General features: G+C 40.2%; 1 protein-coding gene across 4 annotated transcripts in view; it reads left to right on the top strand.

Moving 5' to 3' along the window:
• The window catches only part of SPIRE1 (spire type actin nucleation factor 1), a 202,485-nt gene that overhangs the window by 42,652 nt on the left and 135,875 nt on the right, over positions 1-23,958 (top strand). For all 4 annotated transcript variants that reach the window (XM_029231583.1, XM_029231574.1, XM_029231604.1 and 1 more), the window contains exon 2: positions 802-836. In XM_029231583.1, the coding sequence (XP_029087416.1) occupies positions 802-836 (35 nt within the window). The remainder of the gene's footprint in view (positions 1-801; positions 837-23,958) is intronic.

Here is a 23,958-nt window from a genome sequence, read left to right as displayed (position 1 = left end):
CCGTCCAGAGCCTGTGCTCTGCAGCGGGAGAGGCCACAACAGTGAGAGGCCAGCGTACAGGGAAAAAAATAAAATAAAATAAAAATAGCAGTCTTTTTATTTTGAAAGTATGTTTTAATCACCCAAATTGACAGAAATATGTAACTGTACATGTTCTTTGGTATTATGTCTCAGTGATGACGAGAAAGTGTTAACGTTGGTGCAGCCAAATATTGTTCAGTCTGGTTATTCTATAGATGATCCTCTACTGGAAGAATTACTAAATTAATTATATGGTTGTGTCTATTCATGTATTAAAGAAAAATAACCATCGTATATTAAGTAGGAGTTTGAAACATTTCTGCTTTAATTGAAATGATCAGTGTAACTTTAAACTGGAAATATATTTAGGGAAGAGCCCAAGAGTCTTTTAAAGATTTTTTTAAGGTATTTAAAAGTATTTTAAATGGTACTTTTTAAAGGCCTTTAAAGTATTTTAAGTTATTTTAAAAAGAAAGCAAGAAAATATATTTTTATTTTACTTTCATTAATTTATATATGTATTAAATATGTGTGTATGTTTTATATCTTATTACAGTTAAGCACGTTCTTCCCATCTTTTTCTTTATTATTCTTTTATGGGTATTTTTAAACTTAAATCCTTAAGCAGGACCTTCCAGAAATTTGGTCATTCTAACACCTTTATTTTGTATAAATTTTCATAGATATAATGAAGCCTTAGTCAGAATAGCTCAGATATTTTTTGTCAATGATAAAAAAACCAAAATCCTCCGAAAGTAACTTTTTGTATTTTCATTACAGGTAAATTGGAATATTCACATTGTACAGAAACAGAGGTAAGAGAAATCCTCAAATACTTCTCAGTAATGCAGCTTTGAAGTTCTATTTAGACTAACTTGAGTTCTGAAATATCTCACAATGGGTTTTTGGTTTTCTGATGAGGATGTACTGAGAGAAAGTATATATCTTTTATATTTAGGAAGAGTAAAATGTGAAGAAAAATCAGTTATCTTGTCCATAGTTTTAAAATGTCAAGGTGTGTTATAAAGATCAGCTTAGTCATAGGTTAAAAAATTTCCTATGTTGTTGTTTATGAAATGGAGTTAACTAAGATTCAGAGCCCTTAATAAGAAGTAGTTTACATTCAATTTTTAAATAATCCAATGTAGTGTGTCATAATAAATCTTTTAAATGTGTTAGACTCCTATGGAATTGCCTGGGAGTAGGAAAAAATAGGGACTTGGAAAGTGTTTCAGCAAGATTATTGATGAATTAAATGCTTTGTCATTTGTATAAGTAGGTTTATTATTTTCTAATAATTTAAATAATTTAAAATTCTGATTGTGAAATTTAATGTGACTCCATGTGTCCCTTGCAGAAATTTCAGTGGTGACACTGAAATATGAGGGCAGCATTGATGAATTATGTATGTGTGGTGGTCTTTTCTGGAGCTGTTGCATCATCCTTAATTAGGAGTCTTAGGTCTTTTGTTAATGGCAATGCCTAATTAAGGATTTAAGAAGTTATTTTTCTAATTTTATAATACATTTACATGTTGATGTAGGTTTTATTAAATTTTAATTGTTATTTTAAGTAAGATGTAAGATTCCTAAGGGATTATATTATATAATAAAGAAGCAAAAATAATTTATTCTTTTTTGCATTCAGAAGTTATTCAACGCATTTTATGTTTTCTGTTCAACTTGAGAAGTAGAAGTAATTTCTTCCAAATTAGCTGTAAAAATGAGCAAGAACTTAATATTTTTATATTGTGACAATTTTTGATGTATTGTTCAATATGATATAAAGGATTGGGATTTGATTTGAGTCCAAAAATACAAGTTCTGTCTGTGGTTTCTGGTGTGCATCTTTCTAGCTATGTAATTTTGAGCAAGTAGTTTTTTCTCTCAGAACTTTGGCTTTCTTACTTATAAAATGTTAAAGATAATCTCTGTTAATCTCATGGGTTGTAAAATTTTAAAGTGATTATATAGGTGAAGAAGTTTTATAAACTCTAAAGACACTATTATCTATATCAGAATGATACAAATATAATCAGCATTCATCTGCATTTAGGTAATGAAATGTAAGGATTTTACATACAAGGCATAGTCGTAAATCTCATTATTCTTACTATGTTTTGTTGCCATAAAATCAACATGGTTTTAACATTTTGTTTAGCACTTGCTTTGTATAGGAATGTCACTTCATGTTATCTCCTCTTTGATCCATAACTTGGATCACCAAAAGAATTGGAATCTAAACAGAACTCTCAGATTTTTTTTTTTTTTGGTCTGTTTGGAGAGGGAAAATCATGAGAAAATAAAAAGTTCAGTGTGGGGCTTCCCTGGTGGCGCAGTGGTTGAGAGTCCGCCTGCCGATGCAGGGGACACGGGTTTGTGCTCCGGTCCAGGAAGATCTCACGTGCCGCGGAGCGGCTAGGCCTGTGAGCCATGGCCGCTGAGCCTGCGCGTCCGGAGCTCCGCAACGGGAGAGGCCACAACAGTGAGAGGCCCGTGTACCGCAAGAAAAAAAAAAAAAAAAAAAGTTCAGTATGATATTCAGTTTACAGAATGGGTTCAGGGTATTTTTTAGAGTAACAGTGGTCATTACCTCTGGGGAAGAGATTGGGATTGTGGATGGTGGTTTATCTATATTGCTTGGATTTGTTTTGAAATGAGAATGTCACTGTATATTACTTTGATAATTAAAATAATAAAAAGTAGGGGCAGTAGAGGGAGTGGGAAATTTTTCAAGAAGTTTGACTCCAGAGAAGGAGGAGATAGTTTAAGTAGGAAGTTTTGTTTTGTTTTGTTTTGTTTTTTAGCTTGGGTAAGACCGTACATTTGGTGCTGGTAGTGGTAGAAAGGGGGCAGAGACAGAGAGAGAGGGGGATTTTGCAAAAATGTAAAACAATACCACCCCTTTCACTAGTTTTTTTTGAGTTTCTATAAAAATGTTACACATATTAACATATTTAATATTATTTTAAACAATTTTCATTTGAATGATTCAATCAAAATTTCTCAGTTTTATACAAATAGAACTACCGTATGACCCAGCAATCCCACTACTGGGCATATACCCTGAGAAAACCATAATTCAGGAAGAGTCATGTACCAAAATGTTCATTGCAGCTCTGTTTACAATAGCCAGGAGATGGAAGCAACCTAAGTGTCCATCATCGGATGAATGGATAAAGAAGATGTGGCACATATATACAATGGGATATTACTCAGCCATAAAAAGAAACAAAATTGAGTTATTTGTAGTGAGGTGGATGGACCTAGAGTGTCATACAGAGTGACGTAAGTCAGAAAGAGAAAAACAAATACCGTATGCTAACACATATATATGGAATCTAAGAAAAAAAAAAAAGGTCATGAAGAACCTAGCAGTAAGATGGGAATAAAGACACAGACCTACTAGAGAATGGACTTGACGATATAGAGAGGGGGAAGGGTAAGCTGTGACAAAGTGAGAGAGTGGCATATATACACTACCAAACGTAAAATAGATAGCTAGTGGGAAGCAGCCGCATAGCACAGGGAGATCAGCTCGGTGCTTTGTGACCACCTAGAGGGGTGGGATAGGGAGGGTGGGATAGGGAGGGTGGGAGGGAGGGAGATGCAAGAGGGAAGAGATATGGGAACATATGTATATGTATAACTGATTCACTTTGTTATAAAGCAGAAAGTAACAAACCATTGTAAAGCAATTATACTCCAATAAAGCTGTTAAAAATTTCTCAGTTTTAATTTCTAATACAATAAATGTTTGATAGGTTATAGCTCATATAAACAAAAGCTCCTTGGACTCCCTGGTAATTTTTGAGTGTAAAAGGGGTCCTGAAACTAACTAGTTTGAGAACTGTTGGGCTGAGGCCTGAAGAGCAGAGATACTTCTTCCTGAGAAATGGAATTGGGGGTCGAGAGAGGTCAAACCAGAGCCCTAAGGTGGATGGTGGAAGGTGAGGAAAGCCGTGATATAGGGATGAAGCCAGTCTGTTTTGAGAGCGAGGGTCAGAACGGTGACTTCTAGAGCCTCTTTTCACCCTAAAATTGCTTTTCTGTTGAGAAAAGAGATTCCCTGTATCTCCTGTAAGTCAGAAGCCCCACGGGCCCTCTCTGGAGTTGGGTCCACTCCAGCCAGGGCTGCGAACCCCGGTGCATGTGGGAGGAGTGGGAAGGGGCCTCGACCACCGAGAGCACTTGGAGGCCCATGGCTCACGTACGCCCAGCCTCTCCCTGGGAGGAGGGAGGGGCGCGCCTGAGCTCCGTCAGCGCCCCATTTTCTTCGGTCTGGTCTTGTCCTAAGGCGACTCGTTGTACAAGGTCGAGCCTTGAGCGCGGAGCCGGTGAATGAACACAGTGGGGTCGTGGTCGTGGGAGCCGGTGAATGAACACGGTGGGGTCATGGTCATGGGAGCCGGTGAATGAACACGGCGGACGCTTGCGGCTTCCCGTAGGGGAGAAGAAGGTCCGACTCCTGGCGAGGCTCCCAGACCCGAGGGGAGCCGCAGCCCCCTCACCTTTCCACGTGGCTGAAAGACGTGACTTGAAGTGTTTGACTGTTTTTTAATAGTTTTCTTAGTACATAAAAATCATATTATGGATTCTTTTCTAGTTTTACTGATAGTTCTCTTTTTAATACTTTACCTGTATTCACAAAAACCAAGCGAAACTAGGACTTTAGAGAAAGCAAGGAGGCCGTGCATAGGCATTCAGTCAACTGTTATGGGATTTTGTACCTCAAGAATAGCTTAATGTTTATTAAAATCGGGTGTTTTTCCTTATTTCTCACTGTGTGGAAATTTGTTTTAATACACTGGATTATACGAGTATTTTCCAGCGTTTGAACTCATGAAAGGAAATCTTTCATGTAGTTTGTTGTAAAAGATATGCAAAATTTTTACTTTAATAGGCAATTTAATTTTTTTTACAGCTTTGTTTCTATTTTTTGAAGATATAATTTACATACAGTAGAATTTAAACTTTTTAGTTAAAATTATTCGAGTTTTGACAAACACCATCTACACAGTCAAGTTCAAGTTCCATCCCCCCCCCCCCAGGTTCCCCCCCACTCCCCCTCTTGTCTTTCCCTCCCCAGCCCACAACTCCTGGCAACCACTGATCTGTATTCTGTCCCTTTGGTTTTGAGGAGGACCTGCAAGGTAAATAGTGTGTTACTCTCCCTCGGCCTCCCCTCCCGGAATGGCTCACAGCTCAAATTGGTAATTTATAAACTCTTGAGTGAAAAAAAACAACAAAAAAAGTCTTGAGTGACTGACCTGTACTTGGGATTTGCTTGTCAAGGAAGCAGTCCCAACCACAGTTTAGGGGAGCTTTCACTCCCAGTTTACAAGTTTTTCCTTCTGCCATTATTTAAATAGTCTTGTGGGTTATATACTCTTATACTTGAAGAAAAGGCTAAGCACTTAAAAATACTAAAACATAAAAGATTTGAATTTTCAAGCATCTTAATTGAGACCTTTTCATTGTTTTTAGCTTTCCAAATTTCATCACATTCTGTCTTCTATTAACTACAGTTAATTATGTAGCACTCAGAGGCCCTTTCCTTTTAGCAGGCAAGAAGGTTAAATGAGTAACCAGGACAGTCCTGTTCTGTTCTCCTTGATGGATTTGCTGTATTTTAAGTGGAATTGGTTAAAGCATTATATAAAGTTAAATAACTTTTGTCAATACTTTAATCTTGATAGAGCTAGTTTGTAAAAATCAGAGCATAGTGGAAAAATTTAAGCTTTACTGAGGGAAACTATGAAAAAGATTCATCTTCCCATCTTAGAAATAAAGTTCATGTGTACTTACTGTTTCATTCCCACATACATTTTTTTTTTTTTTTTTTTTTTGCGGTACGCGGGCCTCTCACTGTTGTGGCCTCTCCCGTTGTGGAGCACAGGCTCCGGATGCGCTGGCTCAGCGGCCATGGCTCACGGGCCTAGCCTCTCCGCGGCATGTGGGATCTTCCCAGACTGGGGCATGAACCCGTGTCCCCTTCATCGGCAGGCAGACTCTCAACCGCTGCGCCACCAGGGAAGCCCCCCACATACATCTTTAAAAAATACTTTAGAGCTTACTCTATGCTGAGTTACTGTTATAGGCATTAATTTAATTCTCACAACAAATTTATGAAGTGGATACTATTATTTGCATTTTGGAAATGAGAGCTAAAGTACGGAGAGGTTAAGTAACTTGCCCAAGGCCATATAGCCAGTATGTTGCAGAACCACATCTCTTCACCTTTCTTATGTTTGTGCTTATCCAGCCTTTATTTGTCTGCTGTGTGAGGCATATGCATAATGCTGATAATTAATTTTGTGCCCCATTGGGGACAGTGAAATTGTCCTTATTCTGTATATGCTTCTCACCTATGACTCTTTCAGTCCTGGCATTATGTAGCCCGGGGATATGTTTCTTTTGAATGGAAACCAGAAAAAGGAGTGAACGAACGCCAGCCACGAAACTCTAGCCCCATTGTTAGGTGAAGGGTCTGTACTGGAGTAATTTGTGAATTAGTCTGATTCTAAATTACTCAGAATGACTCAAGAATTACGCTGCATATCAATATTTTAACCTCCTGGGAAATTAGACCTAGAATTAGTCTGCTTTGTGGGGAAACCCAAAGATTTTGAGAATGAGCCAAGAAATACATCATAGTTAGTATTTGGACTTATTGCATTCTGATTATGTACAGTTTTTGATAGAAACTGGACTATGTGAAAAATTTTAATGTTTCCTGAGCAGCCTAAAATAAACTGCCAAAGGTAGCATGTGGGTGTTTGCTGCTTTAACGCAGAGTATAATATGAAAAAAATTATCCATTTTGTCTTCAGCTAAATCAGCCCCCTGTACTTTGATTTTACCTCTGGCTCATGTAGACTCATGGTGGTAGCTGGATGAGTAATCTCTCTTTTAATTGACATTTGATAGCCCTCAGTTAATTTCAAATGTAACTAAAAAATTAACTGAAAGAAGTATGTAATATCTTTACAAAAATATTTGCATCAGCTTTAGCTGCATAGTGAGCCTTTTTTTAAAAATTTAATTTATTTTTGGCTGCGTCGGGTCTTCGTTTTTGCGCGTGGGCTTTCTCTAGTTGTGGTGAGTGGGAGCTACTCCTTGTTGCAGAGTGCAGGCTTCTCATTGTGGTGGCCTCTCGTTGCGGAGCACGGGCTCTAGGCATGTGGGCTTCAGTAGTTGCAGCACGCGGGCTCAGTAGTTGTGGCTTGCGGGCTCTAGAGCACAGGCTCAGTAGTTGTAGCGCAGGCTCAGTAGTTGTGGCTCATGGGCTTAGTTGCTGCACGGCATGTGGGATCTTTCTGGACCAGGGCTCGAACCCGTGTCCCCTGCATTGGCAGGCGGATTCTTAACCACTGCACCACCAGGGAAGTCCCGAACCTGTTTTGTGTGATTGTGAAAATAGTATTTGATACCAAACTTAGTAAATCTAGGAATATCTAGCAGAAACAACAAGGTATTACTATCACATCTGCCCTTTTATTGGAAGGCATTGTCTGATCTTAAACCTTGATTTAAGGGTTTATAAACAGGATTGTGTGATAAGTTAAAATGATGATACGTATTCTTTAAAAGGATTGGAAGAGTAAGTTCAAATTAACTGCTGGTAATAACAGCATTTTCTCCTTGATCAGCAGGCTAGAAGGAAGAGGAAGTATACTCACATTCTGCTTCCTGTCTTTTTGGATTAAAGAATCCAAACATGCCTAAATTTACACAGCCATTTGATTGACGTTAACTTATATGGTCTGGAAATCGGTTTGTGTGCCCTCAGAGTAAATTGTGTCTACCTTTGAGTTGTTACTTCTGAGTGTCAGTACTAATGGAGGTTGGTAGTGAGATATTGATGATGTGATTTCATGTATCATCAGATGTAGACTGGCGGCATCATGATAGCTCCTCTATCTCTCTCTCCTCTGCCCCCTCATTCCCATTGCTTCCCTCTCTTCTCACTCTATCTCAGAGAATATTACCAAAATGGCCTTTCTGTGGTACAGTCATACATGTCGTAAATACGGGGGACATTTGTGAAGCCCTACATCAAGGACACCCTACATCAAGGACACAGGACAAAAATTCTGGAATTAACCAGGCCCCCATAGCAACTGCTGCCATGGGCTCTCCTAATCTAAACAGGACAGCCCCCTGACTCCATATTAGGCAAAATAATCACCATGTAGTAACGTTGTAGCATCCTGACCAATCACCTAATGCCATCCTGACAGCAGGAGTTTTCTTTGTCTTGAGGCTGTAAAAGTTGGCTACCAGCCCACAAAGGGGGTCAACTTCCCTGGCTACCAGGAAGTCAGCCCGCTCTTCTTGCAGCGACCCTTTAAGGCCTGCTGTTCTTACAGCGACCTTCTCTTTAATAAACTCTATCTTCCTTACATTCTGCCTTGTGTCTGGAAATTCTTTTCCAACCTTCACTTGGACCACAACAACATTGTTTGACCATAGAACACAAAATTTATAACAAGTAGTGTTCCTTTGTGTAGTTTTTACTATATTTGAAGACCAGTGACAGTTGTACTCCATGTATGTCTCACAAAGGGTTTCAGAGTAACCAAATTATCTGGGAGTAAACACTTTATTCTTGAAGGAACAGAAAGTTTACCTTTCAGGTAACTTAAGCACTTCTAAGTACTTTGATAATAGAGTAGAAAGTTTTCTTAATAATTTGTCTTAAAAAAATAATAATTTGCCTTATCCAGGGGCCATATCAATCTGCCTTAATGAATAGTTTAACTTTTAAATGTTTTTAGTAAGATAAAATAGAAATTTTCAACACAGATAATACAATGCTGATAGTATCAAAGTGGAAAGGAGCTAGATTTTTTAAAAATTTATTTTATTTAATTTATTTTTGGCTGCATTGGGTCTTCGTTGATATGCGTAGGCTTTCTCTAGCTGTGGCGAGCGGGGGCTACTCTTCGTTGTGGTGCGCGGGCTTCTCATTGCTGTGGTTTCTCTTGTTGTGGAGCACGGGCTCTAGGCACGTGGGCTTCAGTAGTTGTGGCACGTGGGCTCAGTAGTTGTGGCTCGCGGGCTTTAGAGCGCAGGCTCAGTAGTTGTGGCGCATAGCCTTAATTGCTCCGTGACATGTGGGATCTTCCTGGACCAGGGCTCGAACCCGTGTCCCCTGCATTGGCAGGCTGATTCTTAATCACTGCGCCACCAGGAAAGTCCAAAGGAGCTAGATTTTTATTTCCTTTTCAAAGTACCTTTCTTTATAGAAATTATGTTAGCTTGTTGTATTTTGTACCACAGGCAGATACAGAGAAGGAAGTAAAAATAGCTTCATTCCCTACCATCTAGTTGTAATGACTGTTTAGAATATTCTTCTAGACATTTCTTCCCATATATACATAATAAAGTTGACTTATTCTTTGAGCACCTTTCTGTGCTACTCTTAGGGATACATGCATCTTTGTGTAAATGACAAATTTGGCTTTAAGGAGTTAGCCAGGCTGATGGAAAGGGTTTGGATATGGAGTGGAACTTTCCAGGCAAAAGGACATCATAGTGAGGACTCAGAGAGCGAGCTGTTGTTGAAACTGACAGAGAACAGGATGTCAGCATGGAGAGTGTGAGGGGGAAGGTATAGGAAATGGAGGCAGACAAGTGGTGCCAGGTCTTAGAGGCTGTATTAAAGATTGGATGTAGATCCAGTGTCTCTTCAAGGGAAAAATCATTTCCTTCTGAAATTTTCTTCTGTTTCATTACGGTCATTCTTATTTTGCTATGTATCTTCATTTGCTTGTAGTTCGGAGGGGTATCGTTTTTATGCATTCACATTTCATCAGTTAAAGCATCATTTAATTAAATTGTTTTTGTAGTCACATAAGTAGAGTTGTATGAATAGGTTTGGGACCAGACTCAACTGACCTGTGGTAAACGTTCAGCTCCCCTACCTGGTGACCTTAGAGTAGCTAGCCTGTTCATGGCCAGTAGTTGTCACGGAGATCAGTCAGTATGGTCTCTAGAGGACTGGGGAGTGTGAGATGGGTAAGTCAGCTAGATAGAGGCTGACTAAGAGAGCTTCTGCTGTTCAGTGTGGTGTCTCTTGGCATCTTCCCTAAATTTTGTAGGGATTTTACTGTATTTGGCAGATATTGTAAGACATATTTAAAAGAAAAGCCTGTTAGCAGTAAAATTGATGTTGTGATATTGTGATAATTACCTAATTTCTTTTGATGATGGTGTTTCTTAATTTTTTGTGAGAGGTTTATTGAAATGTAATTCACAAATGGTCGGTACAAGTTAACCGACCATTTAAAGTATGTGATTCATTAGCTTTTGTTATATTCACAGAATTATGCAGCCATCACCACAGTCACTTTAGAACATTTTTGTCACCTCTAAAAGAAATCTGTTACCCTTTAGCTATCATCCCCCATCTTCCCACTTCCCCTAGCAACCACTAATTTACTTTCTTTCTCTATAGATTAGTCTGCTCTGGACATTCCATGTAAGTGAATCATAATATGTGGTCTTTTGTGACTGACTGTGATTTTTACTTAACATAACGTTTTCAGGCTTCATCTGTGTTATAGCATGTATCAATACTTCACTCCTTTTTAGTTCTGAATATTCAACTGTATGGATAGACCATATTTTTTTACCCATTCATTAGTTGGTGGACATATGAGTCATTTCCACCATTTGGCCATTATGTGTAACACTCCTATAAACATTTCTGTACAGGTTTTTGTGTGGATGTAAGTTTTTATTTCTCTTGGATATATACACAAGAGCAGAATTTGTTGGGTCAACTGGTAACTCTGTGTTTTGACTTTTGATGAACTGCCACATTGCACCAGCAGTGTATGAAAGTTTTGGTTTTTCCACATCCTCGCTGACACTCCTTATCATCTGACTTCTAGCCATCCTAGTGGGTGTGAAATGGCATCTCGTGGTATGGATTTGCATTTCCCTGATGACTGATGATGTTGAACAGAGCATGTTTTCATGTGCTTATTGGACATTTGTACATCTTTGTAGAAATGTCTGTTTGGATCCTTTGCCCATTGTTTAATTGGGTTATTTGTCTTTTTATTATTGAGTCGTAATAGTTCTTTATATATTCTAGAGACAAGTTCCTTGTCAGATATATGATTTGCAGCTATTTCCCCCTATTCTGTGAGTTTTCTTTTCATTTTTTTGATGGTATCCTTTCAAGCACAAAAGTTTTTAATTTTGATGAAGACCAGTCTTCTGTTTTTTCTTTCTCGTTTGGTGGCATATCTAGAAGTGCATTGCTAGGGACTTCCCTGGTGGTCTGGTGGTTAAGACTCCATGCTTCCACTGCAGGGGGTGTGGGTTTAATCCCTGGTCGGGGAATTAAGATCCTGCATGCCGTGTGGCACAGCCAAAAATAAATAAAGAAAAATTAATTTTTAGATATGGTATGAAGAGTCCAACATCATTCTTTTGCATGTGGATATCCAGTTAGTTGTTCCAGAGCTATATCTTCTTTTTTTTTTTTTTTTTTTTTTTTTTTTGCAGTACGTGGGCCTCTCACTGTTGTGGCCTCTCCCGTTGCGGAGCACAGGCTCCGGACGTGCAGCCTCAGCAGCCATGGCTCACGGGCCCAGCCGCTCCGCGGCATGTGGGATCTTCCCGGACTGGGGCACGAACCCGTGTCCCCTGCATCGGCAGGCAGACTCTCAACCACTGTGCCACCAGGGAAGCCCCAGAGCTATATCTTGAAGAGACTATTTTTCTTCATTGAATGATCTTGGTACCCTTGTCAAAAATCAGTTGACCTGATGTGATTATAAATGGGATTGTTTTCTTAATTTCGTTTTTGGATTGTTCACTGTAAATATTTAGAAGTGCAATTTATTTTTGTATAATGATCTTGTATCCTGCAATCTTGCTGAACTCATTTATTAGTTTTAGTAGTTTCTTAGTAGATTCCCTAGGATTTTCTATGTAAGAGATCATGTCATCTGTGAATAGAGATAGCTTTTCTTCTTCACTTCCAATATGGATGTCTTTTATTTCATTTTCTGGCTGTTTCTTTTTTTTTTTTTAAAGCCTTTTTAAAAAAGATTGATTTTTTTTGGCTGCTTTGGGTGTTCGTTGCTGTGCGTGGGCTTTCTCTAGTTGTGGTGAGCAGGGACTACTCTTCGTTGTGATACGCGGGCTTCTCATTGTGGTGGCTTCTCTTGTTGCGGAGCACGGGCTCTAGGCGCGTGGGCTCAGTAGTTGTAGCTCGCGGGCTCCAGAGCACAGGCTCAGTAGTTGTGACGCATGGGCTTAGTTGCTCTGCGGCATGTGGGATCTTCCCGGACCAGGGTTCGAACCCCTGTCCCCTGCATTGGCAGGCGGATTCTTAAATGCTGCTCCACCAGGGAAGTCCCTTGCTGTTTCTTTTTAAAAATTGTTTTTATGGAACTCAGAGCCAGAGGGTGGAGTAATCCCCCAAACTCTTTAAGTAATTTACTTCAAATCTGTTTTATGAGAGAATATTTAAATGTTTGAATGCTAAATCAGAGACTTTTGAAATAATCTTTATATAATTTATATTTCAAGTAGAAATATAAACTTTTGTGTGTTGAAACATAGTTTGGCCTAGTATAACTGAATTTTGAGCTGTTTTTTGTTTCCCCTTAGGATCATTTTCTGTTTAGAGTATCAACTTTATTGCAAGAGTACTTTCTAGAATATAAGTTTAAAAGGTATGTACGGCTTTCCAGTGAGGAGTTGGTGACTGACTTTACTTGTTGCACTCCCATGTTTTTATTCAGAGGTTTTTTGTTTTTGTTTTTTTAATTAATTAATTTTTGGCTGCGTTGGGTCTTCATTGCTTTGCATGGGCTTTCTCTAGTTGCAACAAGTGGGGGCTACTCTTCATTGCGGTGTGCGGGCTTCTCATTGTGGGGGCTTCTCTTGTTGCAGAGCATGGGCTGTAGGTGTGCAGGCTTCAGTAGTTGTGGCACGCGGGCTCTAGAGTGCAGGCTTAGTAGTTGTGGTGCATGGGCTTAGTTGCTCCGTGGCATGTGGGATCTTCCTGGACCAGGGCTCGAACCCGTGTCCCCTGCATTGGCAGGCGGATTCAGAACCACTGCGCCACCAGGGAAGTCCCAGAGCTTGTGTTTTAATACATAAATAAGTAAATAATTTGGTTAGGATTACATGAACATGGCAAAAATGAGAACAGTGGATACACGCTTTGGACACAAATATTCCCTCTTTACTCTAGAGGCAATAGTACTTGATTTCTTAAACTTATTTATATAAATTTGGCTTTATTAAACTTGGAATTTTATTTTTTCCTTCTGCATGGTTAATAAAATTAGGTAGTTAATTCCAACATAATAAAAAGGAGCAAAACAATTATCTTTTGTATTATTTGGTACTTTTCTTATTAAGGTATTTTCAAATATATTATTCTATTACTGTTATACAGCTTACACAGGAAGGAAATTTAATAAATTAATTAAAAATGGATCCACAACCTGTAATTGTGAAATGGGCCCAGGGTCTCATGATATTGGGCCAGTAGGTATGGCCTGTAATTATGACTGCCAGGTATTGTTAGAAGTGTCCCCTGTTGTTTTTGCAGGAGTCTTTGTTACCAGATCTGATTTTAACTTGGGAAGGGAGGAAAGCAGAATGCTTACAGGAAAGGAGCTGGCAAAAGCATTGAAGGAGATTGTGACCTTAAAGTTTTTATTTAAACAGCTTGTTGTTTTCTGTTTTAAATTCTTTTGTTCTGAAAGGGACACAGGTCCTTTTAAGAATGGGAGATGGGAAAATTCTGCAACCCATGACAAACTGTAAAAGGTTGCTAAGGAGATTCTGATGAGAAGGGGTAGTATTTAAATGATCTGTTACTGAGCTCTGACTTTAAAGGGAGGAAATGAAAGGAGGAGGGTGCTTTTATTTCACTCCTTTTAACTTTTAGGAAGCATGCAAAAGCAAGAATCTTCTTTTTCCTTAAACACAGAATCACTTGGTTTGGATTAAATTAATTTGTGTGGTGTTAACATTATATTTTAAAATATTTAAGTATAGGACATTGAAAAAAGTGCACAGATTTTTATGTTGTAGCTTGATAAATTTTTACAGATAGTGATAATATTGTATTTTAATGTCACTTAAATGTACTCTATTATATATGTCTTTGAAGAATATTATCTTAAAATGTTCGATTTCAAGTGACCATCAAAGTGATAATTTCAAAGTATTACAGATTTTTATTTTCTGTTTTTAATTGCATGTTGCATTCCCCCACATTCTTTCCCAGTCTCCTGCTTGTTGAAACAAAAACTACGGGAAGAATTTCTTCCAGGAAGGAAGCAACCATTCTGTTTGGAACTTGTTTAGAGCAGTGCTGTCCAATAGAAATATAACGGGGGACCACATGTAATTTTAAATGTTCTAGTAGCCACATTAAAAAATAAAATGAAACAGGTGAAATCAGTTTTTATAATATATTTTATTTAACCCACTATTTCTGAATTATCATGTCAACATGTAATCAATATGAGAATTATTAATGAACTATTTTGTATCTTTTTTTCATACTAAGTCTTTCAAATCTGGTGTGTATTTTGCTTCAGCACTTCTCAGTTTGGGCTAGCCACACTTCAAGTGCTCAATAGCCACATTTGGTTAAAGAAATAGGGAGAAGAAGGAATGGAAATATTTAAGAAATGAGAAATTTGAAAGGACCAGAATAGTTTTAGTTCTGAATTATCTTAAAAAAATCATGAGGCTTAGTGGGGAGGCAGTAACAGAATGTTGAGGGGCTTGGTTAAATCTTGGTAAAACAGTAGATGCCTATTCTCAGATATACTGAGTAGATTCTAGGTAGGCAAGGGGGAGAGGGATTCCAGGCATGAATAACTGTGCTAATGAAGTGATTTCAGGGGCACCTGAGTCACAGAGTTGATTACCAAGCGCTTGAAGAAGCTATTGGAGACTAGAGTCCTTTTTCAACAAACATTTCTTGAGCACCTGCTGTGTCTAGGCTCTCTTCTAGGATTTGGGATACACCAGTGAACAAAACAGACAAAAATCTTGGCCCTCAAATATTTGCATTATACTAGGGGTAGACAGAAAATAAATATGATAAATAAGTGAACTATAGTATGTAGAAGGTTATGAGTGTGTTGGAGAAAATTAATATAGAAAACTTTGTTGGGGAGCATGGTGGTAGTAGTGATGGAGGTAGGTTTGCATTTTTTAACAAGGTGATTAGAATGGACCTCCCAAAATGGTTACAAATGAGCAAAAACTTGAAGGAGGTAAGGGAGCAAGTATCTAGATATCTGGGGAAGAGCATTTCAGACAGAGTGAACAGTTCTGCTCCGGTCTGAAGGTGGGAGAGTATCTGCTGAGCTCCTGTGATGGCAGGAGGCCATTGTGGTGGGAGCAGAGAGGAATGGGGTACCAGATCACCAAGGTAGTGCTTCTCCGACCTTAATATGCATACAACCCCCCTAAGGATCTTGGTAAAATTTAGATTCTGATTTGGTTGGTTTTGAGTGGAGCCAGAGATAACAAACTCTCAGGTGCTGCTCCTGCTGATGTTAGGACCACACTTTGATTAGCAAGGATGTAGGGCCTTAAAGGCCATTGTAGGACTATGTAAATGTGAGACTTTTGAGATCACCAAAGGAATGAGGGTAGACAGAAAAGAGAAGGGACTAAGGGCTGAGCCCTGGAATACCCCAACATTAAGAGGGTGGTGAGACAAGGAGGAACCAGTGAAGAAGTCTCAGAAGAAGTGACCAGAAAAGTAGGAGGAAAACCATGTGAGGGTCGTGTCCAGGACACCAAGTAACTAAAGCACATCTAGGAGGAGGAAGTGGCCTACTGTATGAAATGCTGTCTAACAGGTAAGTGAGATGAGAACTAGGAATTGGTTATTGAGTTTGACAGTGTGGTGGTTGCTGACAGGCAGAGTTGGTGTAGTGGTATGGGGGCAAAAGTCATACTGCAGTGAGTTTAAAAGAGAAAGGAAAGAAATTGGAGACAGTAAACAAAGGCAACTTACTGAGGCATTTTCCTGTAAACTGTGGGTATATCAGTTCATCTACTACATAACAAATAACTCTGAAACTTAGTGGTTTAAAACAACAAACATTTGCTCTCTCACCATTCCTGTGGGTCAGGAGTGGCTTATCTGAGTGCTCTGGCTGGTGTTTCTCAGGAGGTTTAGTCAGGATATTGGCCAGGGTTGCAGTCATCCTAGGGCTCAGCTGGCGGGTGGGGAGGGCCTCTGCTTCCACTATGGCTCCCTCACACAGCTGCTGGCGGGGGCCTCAGTTCCTCAGCGCATGGCCTCCTCGTAGGCAGCATGGTGGCTGGCTTCTTGCAGAGAGTGTGACCCAAGATCGAGAAGCTAGAATGTCTTTGATGCCCTAGCCTTAGAAGTCACATTCCGTCACTTGTGCTGTTTTCTGTTGGTCCTGTGGACACAGTGTGGGAGGCACTACGTGAGAGAATAGGTGCCAAGTGTGGGGACTATCAGGGGCCACCTGGGAGTCTGGCTAACCCAGCAAGCATTAGGAGAGTTAGGACGATAGCTGGAGAGGAAGGTGGGATCCCAGAGAGTTCTTAGTTTTTGTTTTATTTTTGTATTGATAAAAGAAATAACAGCATATTTGTATGTTGATCCAGGAATGATCCAGTATACAAAGGAAGACTGTTGATGCGGAATAGGACGGAGAATTGCTGGCGAATTATCCTTGAGGGTGGGAGCTAGAGCACAAGTGAAGGACTTGGGAATCGGCGTCACACAGGATGAGGACAGTCCATGTGGAGTAACAGGAGGGAAGACAGAGTCTGTGTGTATGGGAGGTGTTCAAAGGCAGTTAGACGTGATGGCAGGGTGTTTGTGGACGTGCTCTTCTGATGACTTCAGCCCTCACAGTGACATGAGCAGCAGCGTCCTTCTTGGCGTGTGGGCATGGGAGAGGAGGAGGGGAGATAGTCAGCTGGGACAGTGGGAGAGTCCATGGGCTAAGGAAATGTTGGTGGCTTCTGGGCTGCATTAGCCAGCCACATGAGAGGCAGAGTTGTAAATTTAAATAAATTTAAAGCAAGATCAGTCAGTACAGTTTTCTGTTTTGCTCCAGCCACATTCAGTTGTCAAAGGCAGGTGAAGAGTGGGGTTTAACCAGTGTGTGGTGTAGTCAAAGGAGGTGAGGGGGAGTGAAAAGAACATAGGATCAATGGATTGGAGATCCTGGTGGGGTCAAAAGATTATTCGAGTCAGATCCTAGAGGGAATGAACTAGAAAGCTAGAAGGAGGTTGTCAAAGAAAGGGACCCTTGAGATGGAGGTGATGGAAAGTTGCACTTTTTGGTAATGAGGGAGTCCAGGGTATTGCCACTGCAGTGGGTGGCACAGAAACGAGAGGCCAGGGTGTGGAAAGGTCCTGTTAACATCACCAAGAGTTGAGGGAGGAGAAGGACAGTGAAGCCACAGGTCACGTCCTGGCACTGTGTGGGGTACAGTCACAGATGAGAGCAGTGAGGAGGGCAGGTGTGGTCTGGGACAGAAGAGGCAAAGCTGGGGAGCTTTGAGAGGGAGTCAGGGAGGTGGGCGAGGAGGCACTGTGAGAAGCAAGGAGGACATCTTCCCAATTCCAGGCCCAGCGATTTGAGAATTATTACAGAAAGGCCAGCCAGGACCAGTACTGCCCCTGGGGAGATTCAGGCTTAGGTTAGAGCAAGAAGGGGAAGGGGGAGCGTTCAGAGAAATTGAAGATACAGGGAACCCTTAGTTGTGCACAACGGAAGGATTTCAAGAGTTGGGGAGGGGTGGGCCTAGGCCTAGAAGAGGGGACCGTGGAGCCTCGTGGGATGCAAGGTGGGGAGGTGGGTCACGGGCGCCTGTGGCTTCTGTCCCCGTTGCCATCAGTGGGGACACAGGCAGGGTGGTCTTAGTGCTGGTGCAGGTCTCAGGGCAGATGAGGTGTAGGGCGGTGGGCTCTGGAGAGGAGTGCGTGGGGCTACCTGTGATGCCAGCAGGTGGGAGACCCTGACTTCTCCCTGGCAGTGGAGCAGGCAACTGCTTAGGGAAAAAAAAGGCAACAGCCCTTCTCACCTGGGTAATGACTGGGAGAGATGGGGGGAAAGCAAGTCAGACTTCAGTACTTGAATTTGCTGTGTTGGTGAACTGGCTCTCAAAACAAAACAAAACAACGCTGATTTCTGTGGTCTAAATACTGCCACTTGGCCAATTTTAAGCTATCAGAAGTTTAACCAGCCAGCTTGCAAAATTCTGAAATTCTGCCCCCGGGCTCCGGATTAGTGGCTCTGGGCTCTGCAGCTTGCGCTGTAGGGCTGACTCCGTGTCTTCTCTTTAAAATCATTTCGCCCCATTTGGGAGCTTTGGAGTTAGGCAGGCCTGGAACTAGTACTAATCCTCAATTTTGCTTCTGTATAGCCCCTAACCTTAGTGAGCCCCAGTTTCCTGTCAGTAAACTGATGATATTACCACCTGTCCCTGGGGTGGTTGTAAGGATTAGAGATCAGATAGGAAAAGTGCCTAGGACAGCTCCTGGCATGGCAGATACTATTGCTATTATTATTATTGTCATCACCTTAATGTAAAACTTTGTTAAAAGGAATTCACAAACCAGATTATATACTGCATTTTCATATGCAAACATAGGAGTAGAGATTGCCGTTAATGTTTTGGAGAGCAATTTATCATTGAAGAGCATGGGTTTAATCCATTAATTATATTTCTAGGAACTTTTTCAAAGGAAATAACTCTGAATGTGTGCAAAAATGTAGCAAGAAGATATTTATTTGCAGCACTTTTTAAAATAATTTATTTTATTTTGGAGCATAGTTGATTAACAATGTTGTATCAGTTTCAGGTGTACAGCAAAGTGATTCAGTTATAATGCAGCACTTTTTATAAGAGAGAAAAGTTAGCATCTGTCTAGCTGTCTCACTGTTGTGCAAGAGAAGACTCTACATTATTAAAAACAAATGGTTGGAATAGAATTGTTTATGTGAAAAGATGGTCCATTATGGTATAAAACAGGTTATCAAATAGTAGGTACCAAATGATCCAATTTTTATTAACAAATATGAACAGGACAAATATAATGAACTGTTAATAGTGAGATATAGATATAATATATATATAATATTCTTTTATTTTTTAATGTTGAAATATATATTTTTTAAATTAGGAATTATGCTTCCATTTATTGGGTCAGGTCATAAGTGTTTTCCATTAAAAATTTTTTTTCATTGAAGTATAGTTGATTTACAATGTTTTAGTTTCTGGTGTACAGCAAAGTGATTCATTCATATATATATTCTTTTTCATATTCTTTTCCTTTATGGGTTATAAGATAATGAATATAGTGCCCTGTGCTATACAGTAGGACTTTGTTGTTTATCTGTTTTATATATAGTAGTTGTATATGCTAATCCCAAACTCCTAATTTATTCCCCCCCTTCCCCTTTGGTAACCATAAGTTTGTTTTCTATGTCTGTGAGTCTGTTTCTGTTTCATAGATAAGTGCACTTGAATCATATTTTAGATTCCACATGTAAGTGATATATGGTATTTGTCTTTCTTTGTCTGACTTCACTTAGTATGATAATCTCTAGGTCCATCCTATAATGTTCCTTTAGATTGCTTGTATTTTCTGAGATTTCTTTTTTTTTTGGCGGTACGCGGGTTTCTCCCTGTTGTGGCCTCTCCTGTTGCGGAGCACAGGCTCTGGACGCGCCGGCTCAGTGGTCATGGCTCACGGGCCTAGCCGCTCCGCGGCATGTGGGATCTTCCCGGACCGGGGCACGAACCCGTGTCCCCTGCATCGGCAGGCGGACTCTCAACCACTGCGCCATCAGGGAAGCCCCCGAGATTTCTAATGGATATGTTTTGCTTTTGTAATAAGAAAAGAGACATCATGGATATATGTTGGGGTGGAGAGTAGGTATGTGAGGTGAACATACATTTGCTTTCTTACTAGTTCTGAGTGACTTGAGCATTCTGCACCGTTTGTCCAAACTCAGACCCAGTCCTGTGACTAAGCCCGGGATGAGCAGGGGAGGCAACAAGCCATGCTCATTGCCTTAGAGCCTGGCCACAAGTCAGCGGTAGTGTAGTAGATTCCCATAAAATTCAGTGTCTTTAGGGATTTCAGTGATTTTCACTAGGAGAGAAAATCGAAATAGGGTTGAGGTGGAAAGCATCTGACAAGATGACCCAAAAGAAAAAAATGTGAGACACAGGGGAAAGTTAGCAGTTGCAGGCCATCCTAAAAAGATGAACTGCAATTTCTTTTAAAGACTTTCCAGGAATATTGTTGAATTAGCACAATCCATTTTCAAGAAACAGGACCTTGTGATTGTCACAAGTTACTCAAGCAATTAGAAACCAGGAAATTTGATCTTATGTAAACCGGTACATGAGTCACACAGTCAAACAAATATAGTAACAAAGCTGAGAGATCCGGTGTGGTTCTTATACCAGATGACTTCTCAGATAACTGAAATATTTTCTGCAGTTTGTTTACCTTGAGCGAAGTAAAAAGCAAGTTGCGTGTCCTAACAAAGTTATCTTTTATCCCATTGTTCAGCAGGTACGAGAGTAAGTCAGGTTTTTAATTATGTGTAGAGTACTAATAAAAGGGAACATTAACACTGTTAACTGTAAAAGTCGGGTAATTATAGGGAGAAAATAATTTACTGGTTTTAGTAAAATAAGCAGCCCTGGAAAGGAGCTAGACCAGGAAAGTAGCCCCTGAGCTAGGGAGGCGCAGAGACACCCCCTCCCCCTGCCCTCCCACTCCCTCCTCCCCCTTTCTTTCTCCTTCTCTCCCTCCTCCCTCTCTCCTTGTACCTCTTTCCTTTTCCTTCTTTCTACAAGAAAGCACCTACCCTGTGCTAGACACTGTTTTAGGCTTTGAGAGTATAACAATGGGCAAGACAGACAAAAACCTCTGTCTTGTGTGTGGATTTGTGTGGATTCACACTCTATTGTTTATAGATAACATGCAAATAAATGTATATAAAATAATATATGGTATTAAGAGCTATGAAGGAAAATAAAGGAGGGCAAGGGAGTAGAGCATAAGTGGGCAGGGGGGTGGAGTGGACAGAGAAGAGAAGGGTATATTGTAGGAGTGAAGGTCTCTTTCATGGTGACATTTGAGCAGAGATCTGAATGATGTGAGGGAATAAGCCAGGCAGAAGAAAAAGCAAGTGTGAAGGCATTGTACAGAGAGGTACCCAGGTGGTCACAGAACATCAAGGAGGCCAGTGTGGCTCGGGGAGGTGGTGGGTGAGGTCAGCCAGGTAGCAGCTGGCCAGATCATGCAGGGCCCTGTCAGCCACAGTGAGCATCCACAGAGTATGTGGAAACCACTGGAGAGCTTTGTTTATTACAGGAACTAGTACTGCTCTCACTAATACAGATACTGACATATCTATTCAACAGAGATTTACTTGAGGACTATTACAAATTTAATTCCCTCTTACCTAGGAATAATTCAGCTCACAGACAATGTAATTGAATTATTACATACAGGTCTCCTTATTTTGATAATTGGTAATGTATGAGATATTTTAATCACATTTCTGAGTTTTTCTCTTATTGCTGGTTTGTTGTTTGGACATTTGTCCTCTAGGATTTGCTAGCAAACAAAATAATGTGATTTAAAAAATTTTTATTTTGGTAAAAAACACATAAAATTTACCATCTTAACCATTTTTAAGCATACGGTTAAGCAGTGTTAAATGTATTCATATTGCTGTGCAACAGAGCTCCAGAATCTTTTCATCTTGAAAAAGTGAAACTCTGAACTACTAGCAAGAACTCTCCCTCCCCACATTCCTTGGCAACCACCATTCTACTTTCTGTGCGTGTGAACTTGACTGCCCTAGGTACTTCATACAAGTGCGATCATACAGTATTTGTCTTTTTGTGGTTGGCTTATTTCACTTAGCGTGATGTCTCAAGGTTCTTCCGCGTTGTAGCATGTGTCAGAATTTTCTTCCTTGTTAAGGTTGAATAATATTCCGCTCTATGTTTAGAACACATTTTGTTTATTCATTCATTTCTTGGTAGTCCCTTGGGTTGATTCCCCACCTTGGCCATTGTAAATAGTACTGCAGTGGACACGGGTGTGCAACCATTGGAGAGTTTTGAGCAGTGACATGATTTGGTCTGTCTTTTTCTCAGAAAGACAGACTGCACTCTGGTTCTTCTCTTTCCCCACTAATAAGTAAGCAGAGATTTTGTGTTATTTCTGAAAACTGTCTGGCACTCAAATATTTGAGGAAATAAATGACAGAACTAAAAACTGAGCTGCAAGCTCTGGAAGCCACCAAGTGATTTACGCTGTGTTAACCCACACACGTATTAGGTCAGTGGTCCTTTACTATATGGGGATCACAGACCTCATTGAAAATCTGATGAAAAATATGAAACCTTCCTCAGAAAAACAAGCACTCAAATATACTAAATGTTTACCTAAAATGTCAGTGGGTTCTTTAACTCCTGATGCCCATAGAAGGACTTCATATATAACTAGGGCATTGACTCTTTGGCTTATACTGGTGGCTTGGAGTGCTCATCCTACAGTGATATCAGAGATCTCATAGATTCGGTCCCTGAGCAGGCAGTGCCACTTACTACAGATTGTAGACTACACAGCATTTGCAGTTTTCATCAGACTTATTTCATGGCAGGACAGACTTATCCCCGCCATACACAGTAGACTGATTCCAAGTCTCCAACTGTGCATGAGTCCCTAACTCCTGGCTGCTACTGGATACAGAAGCTGAGAGACCATGACTGCAGCCCTTTTATTGCTGTTTTTCTGTTTGTTTCTGGTCCATGGAAATGCTGATCGTTTTTTGAGCATGGCTGTATCTCAGAAAGGTAAAAAAAAAAAAATTAGCTGTCATTTATCTGGAATGTGTTTGATGTGGAATGACAGTCTGAAAGGGTGAACTCACAGTTCACACTCAGTCTAACATATGACTGAGAAATTCCCCTTCACTGGCTATTCTCTAAGCCAGTGTATGAATTGATAGGCATTGGCGGGGAGGGGGGGTGTCCCTTGACTCAACCAAAATAGTTTTGTACCTACTATACAGATTTCTAGAGAGGAAAGTAAAAACAAAAATTTAACGTCAAGTGTTTGAGATCATTGCTTGGAAGAGATTTCTTTGTCAAAAGGCCCAAGCAAAGCCTTTCATGTATATGTTTCAGAGTTATGAAACAGAATGAAATTAAAAGTTTAATCTGTTTTTTACTGCCCTTTCCTTCCTAGATGGAAAAAGGAAGGGATTTTTGAAAAAATATTTATTTATTTATTTGTCTGCATCAGGTCAATAGTTGCGGTATACGGGATCTTCTGTAGTGGCACATGGGCTTTTCTCTAGTTGTGGTTCGTGGCCTCTAGAGCACGCAGGCTTAGTTGCCCTGTGGCATGTGGGATCTTAGTTCCCCAACCAGGGATTGAACCTCTGTCCCCTGGATTGGAAGGCAGATTGTTAACCACTGGACCACCAGGGAAGTCCTGAAAGGAAGGGATTTTTATCTCATCTCTGATGTCTGTGTGAGTTAGGATGCTTTCAATTGCAAGCAACAAAAAGTAGGTCAGCCTTTTATGTTTGTATGTATATATGTGTGTCTATGTTTATAGAAACATATTTATATGTACATATACATGTATTACAAAAGGGCCTGGAAGCAGTAGGGGCACCCCTGTAACACTGAGCACTCCTAGCCACCCAGATATTGGTTTCTAAATAGCCTTCCCCACTAAAAGTAGCCAAGGTTTCTTGGAGAAGTGGCAGATGCCAGGGCTGGGGAAGGAAAAATACAAGATGATCCCAGAACATCTTGTGCTGAGAAGTAAGGAAGCATACAAAACATTAGGGAGCATGTCCATACAATGAGATAGTATTTGCCAGTAAAG

Source organism: Monodon monoceros, unplaced genomic scaffold (genome assembly GCF_005190385.1).
Source record: "Monodon monoceros isolate NGI ecotype Baffin Bay Population unplaced genomic scaffold, NGI_Narwhal_1 Super_Scaffold_1, whole genome shotgun sequence".
In the NCBI taxonomy this organism is placed as follows: Eukaryota; Metazoa; Chordata; class Mammalia; order Artiodactyla; family Monodontidae; genus Monodon; species Monodon monoceros.
The sequence above is the reverse complement of the archived record's forward strand: the minus strand, read 5'-3'. Positions and strand labels throughout refer to the sequence as shown.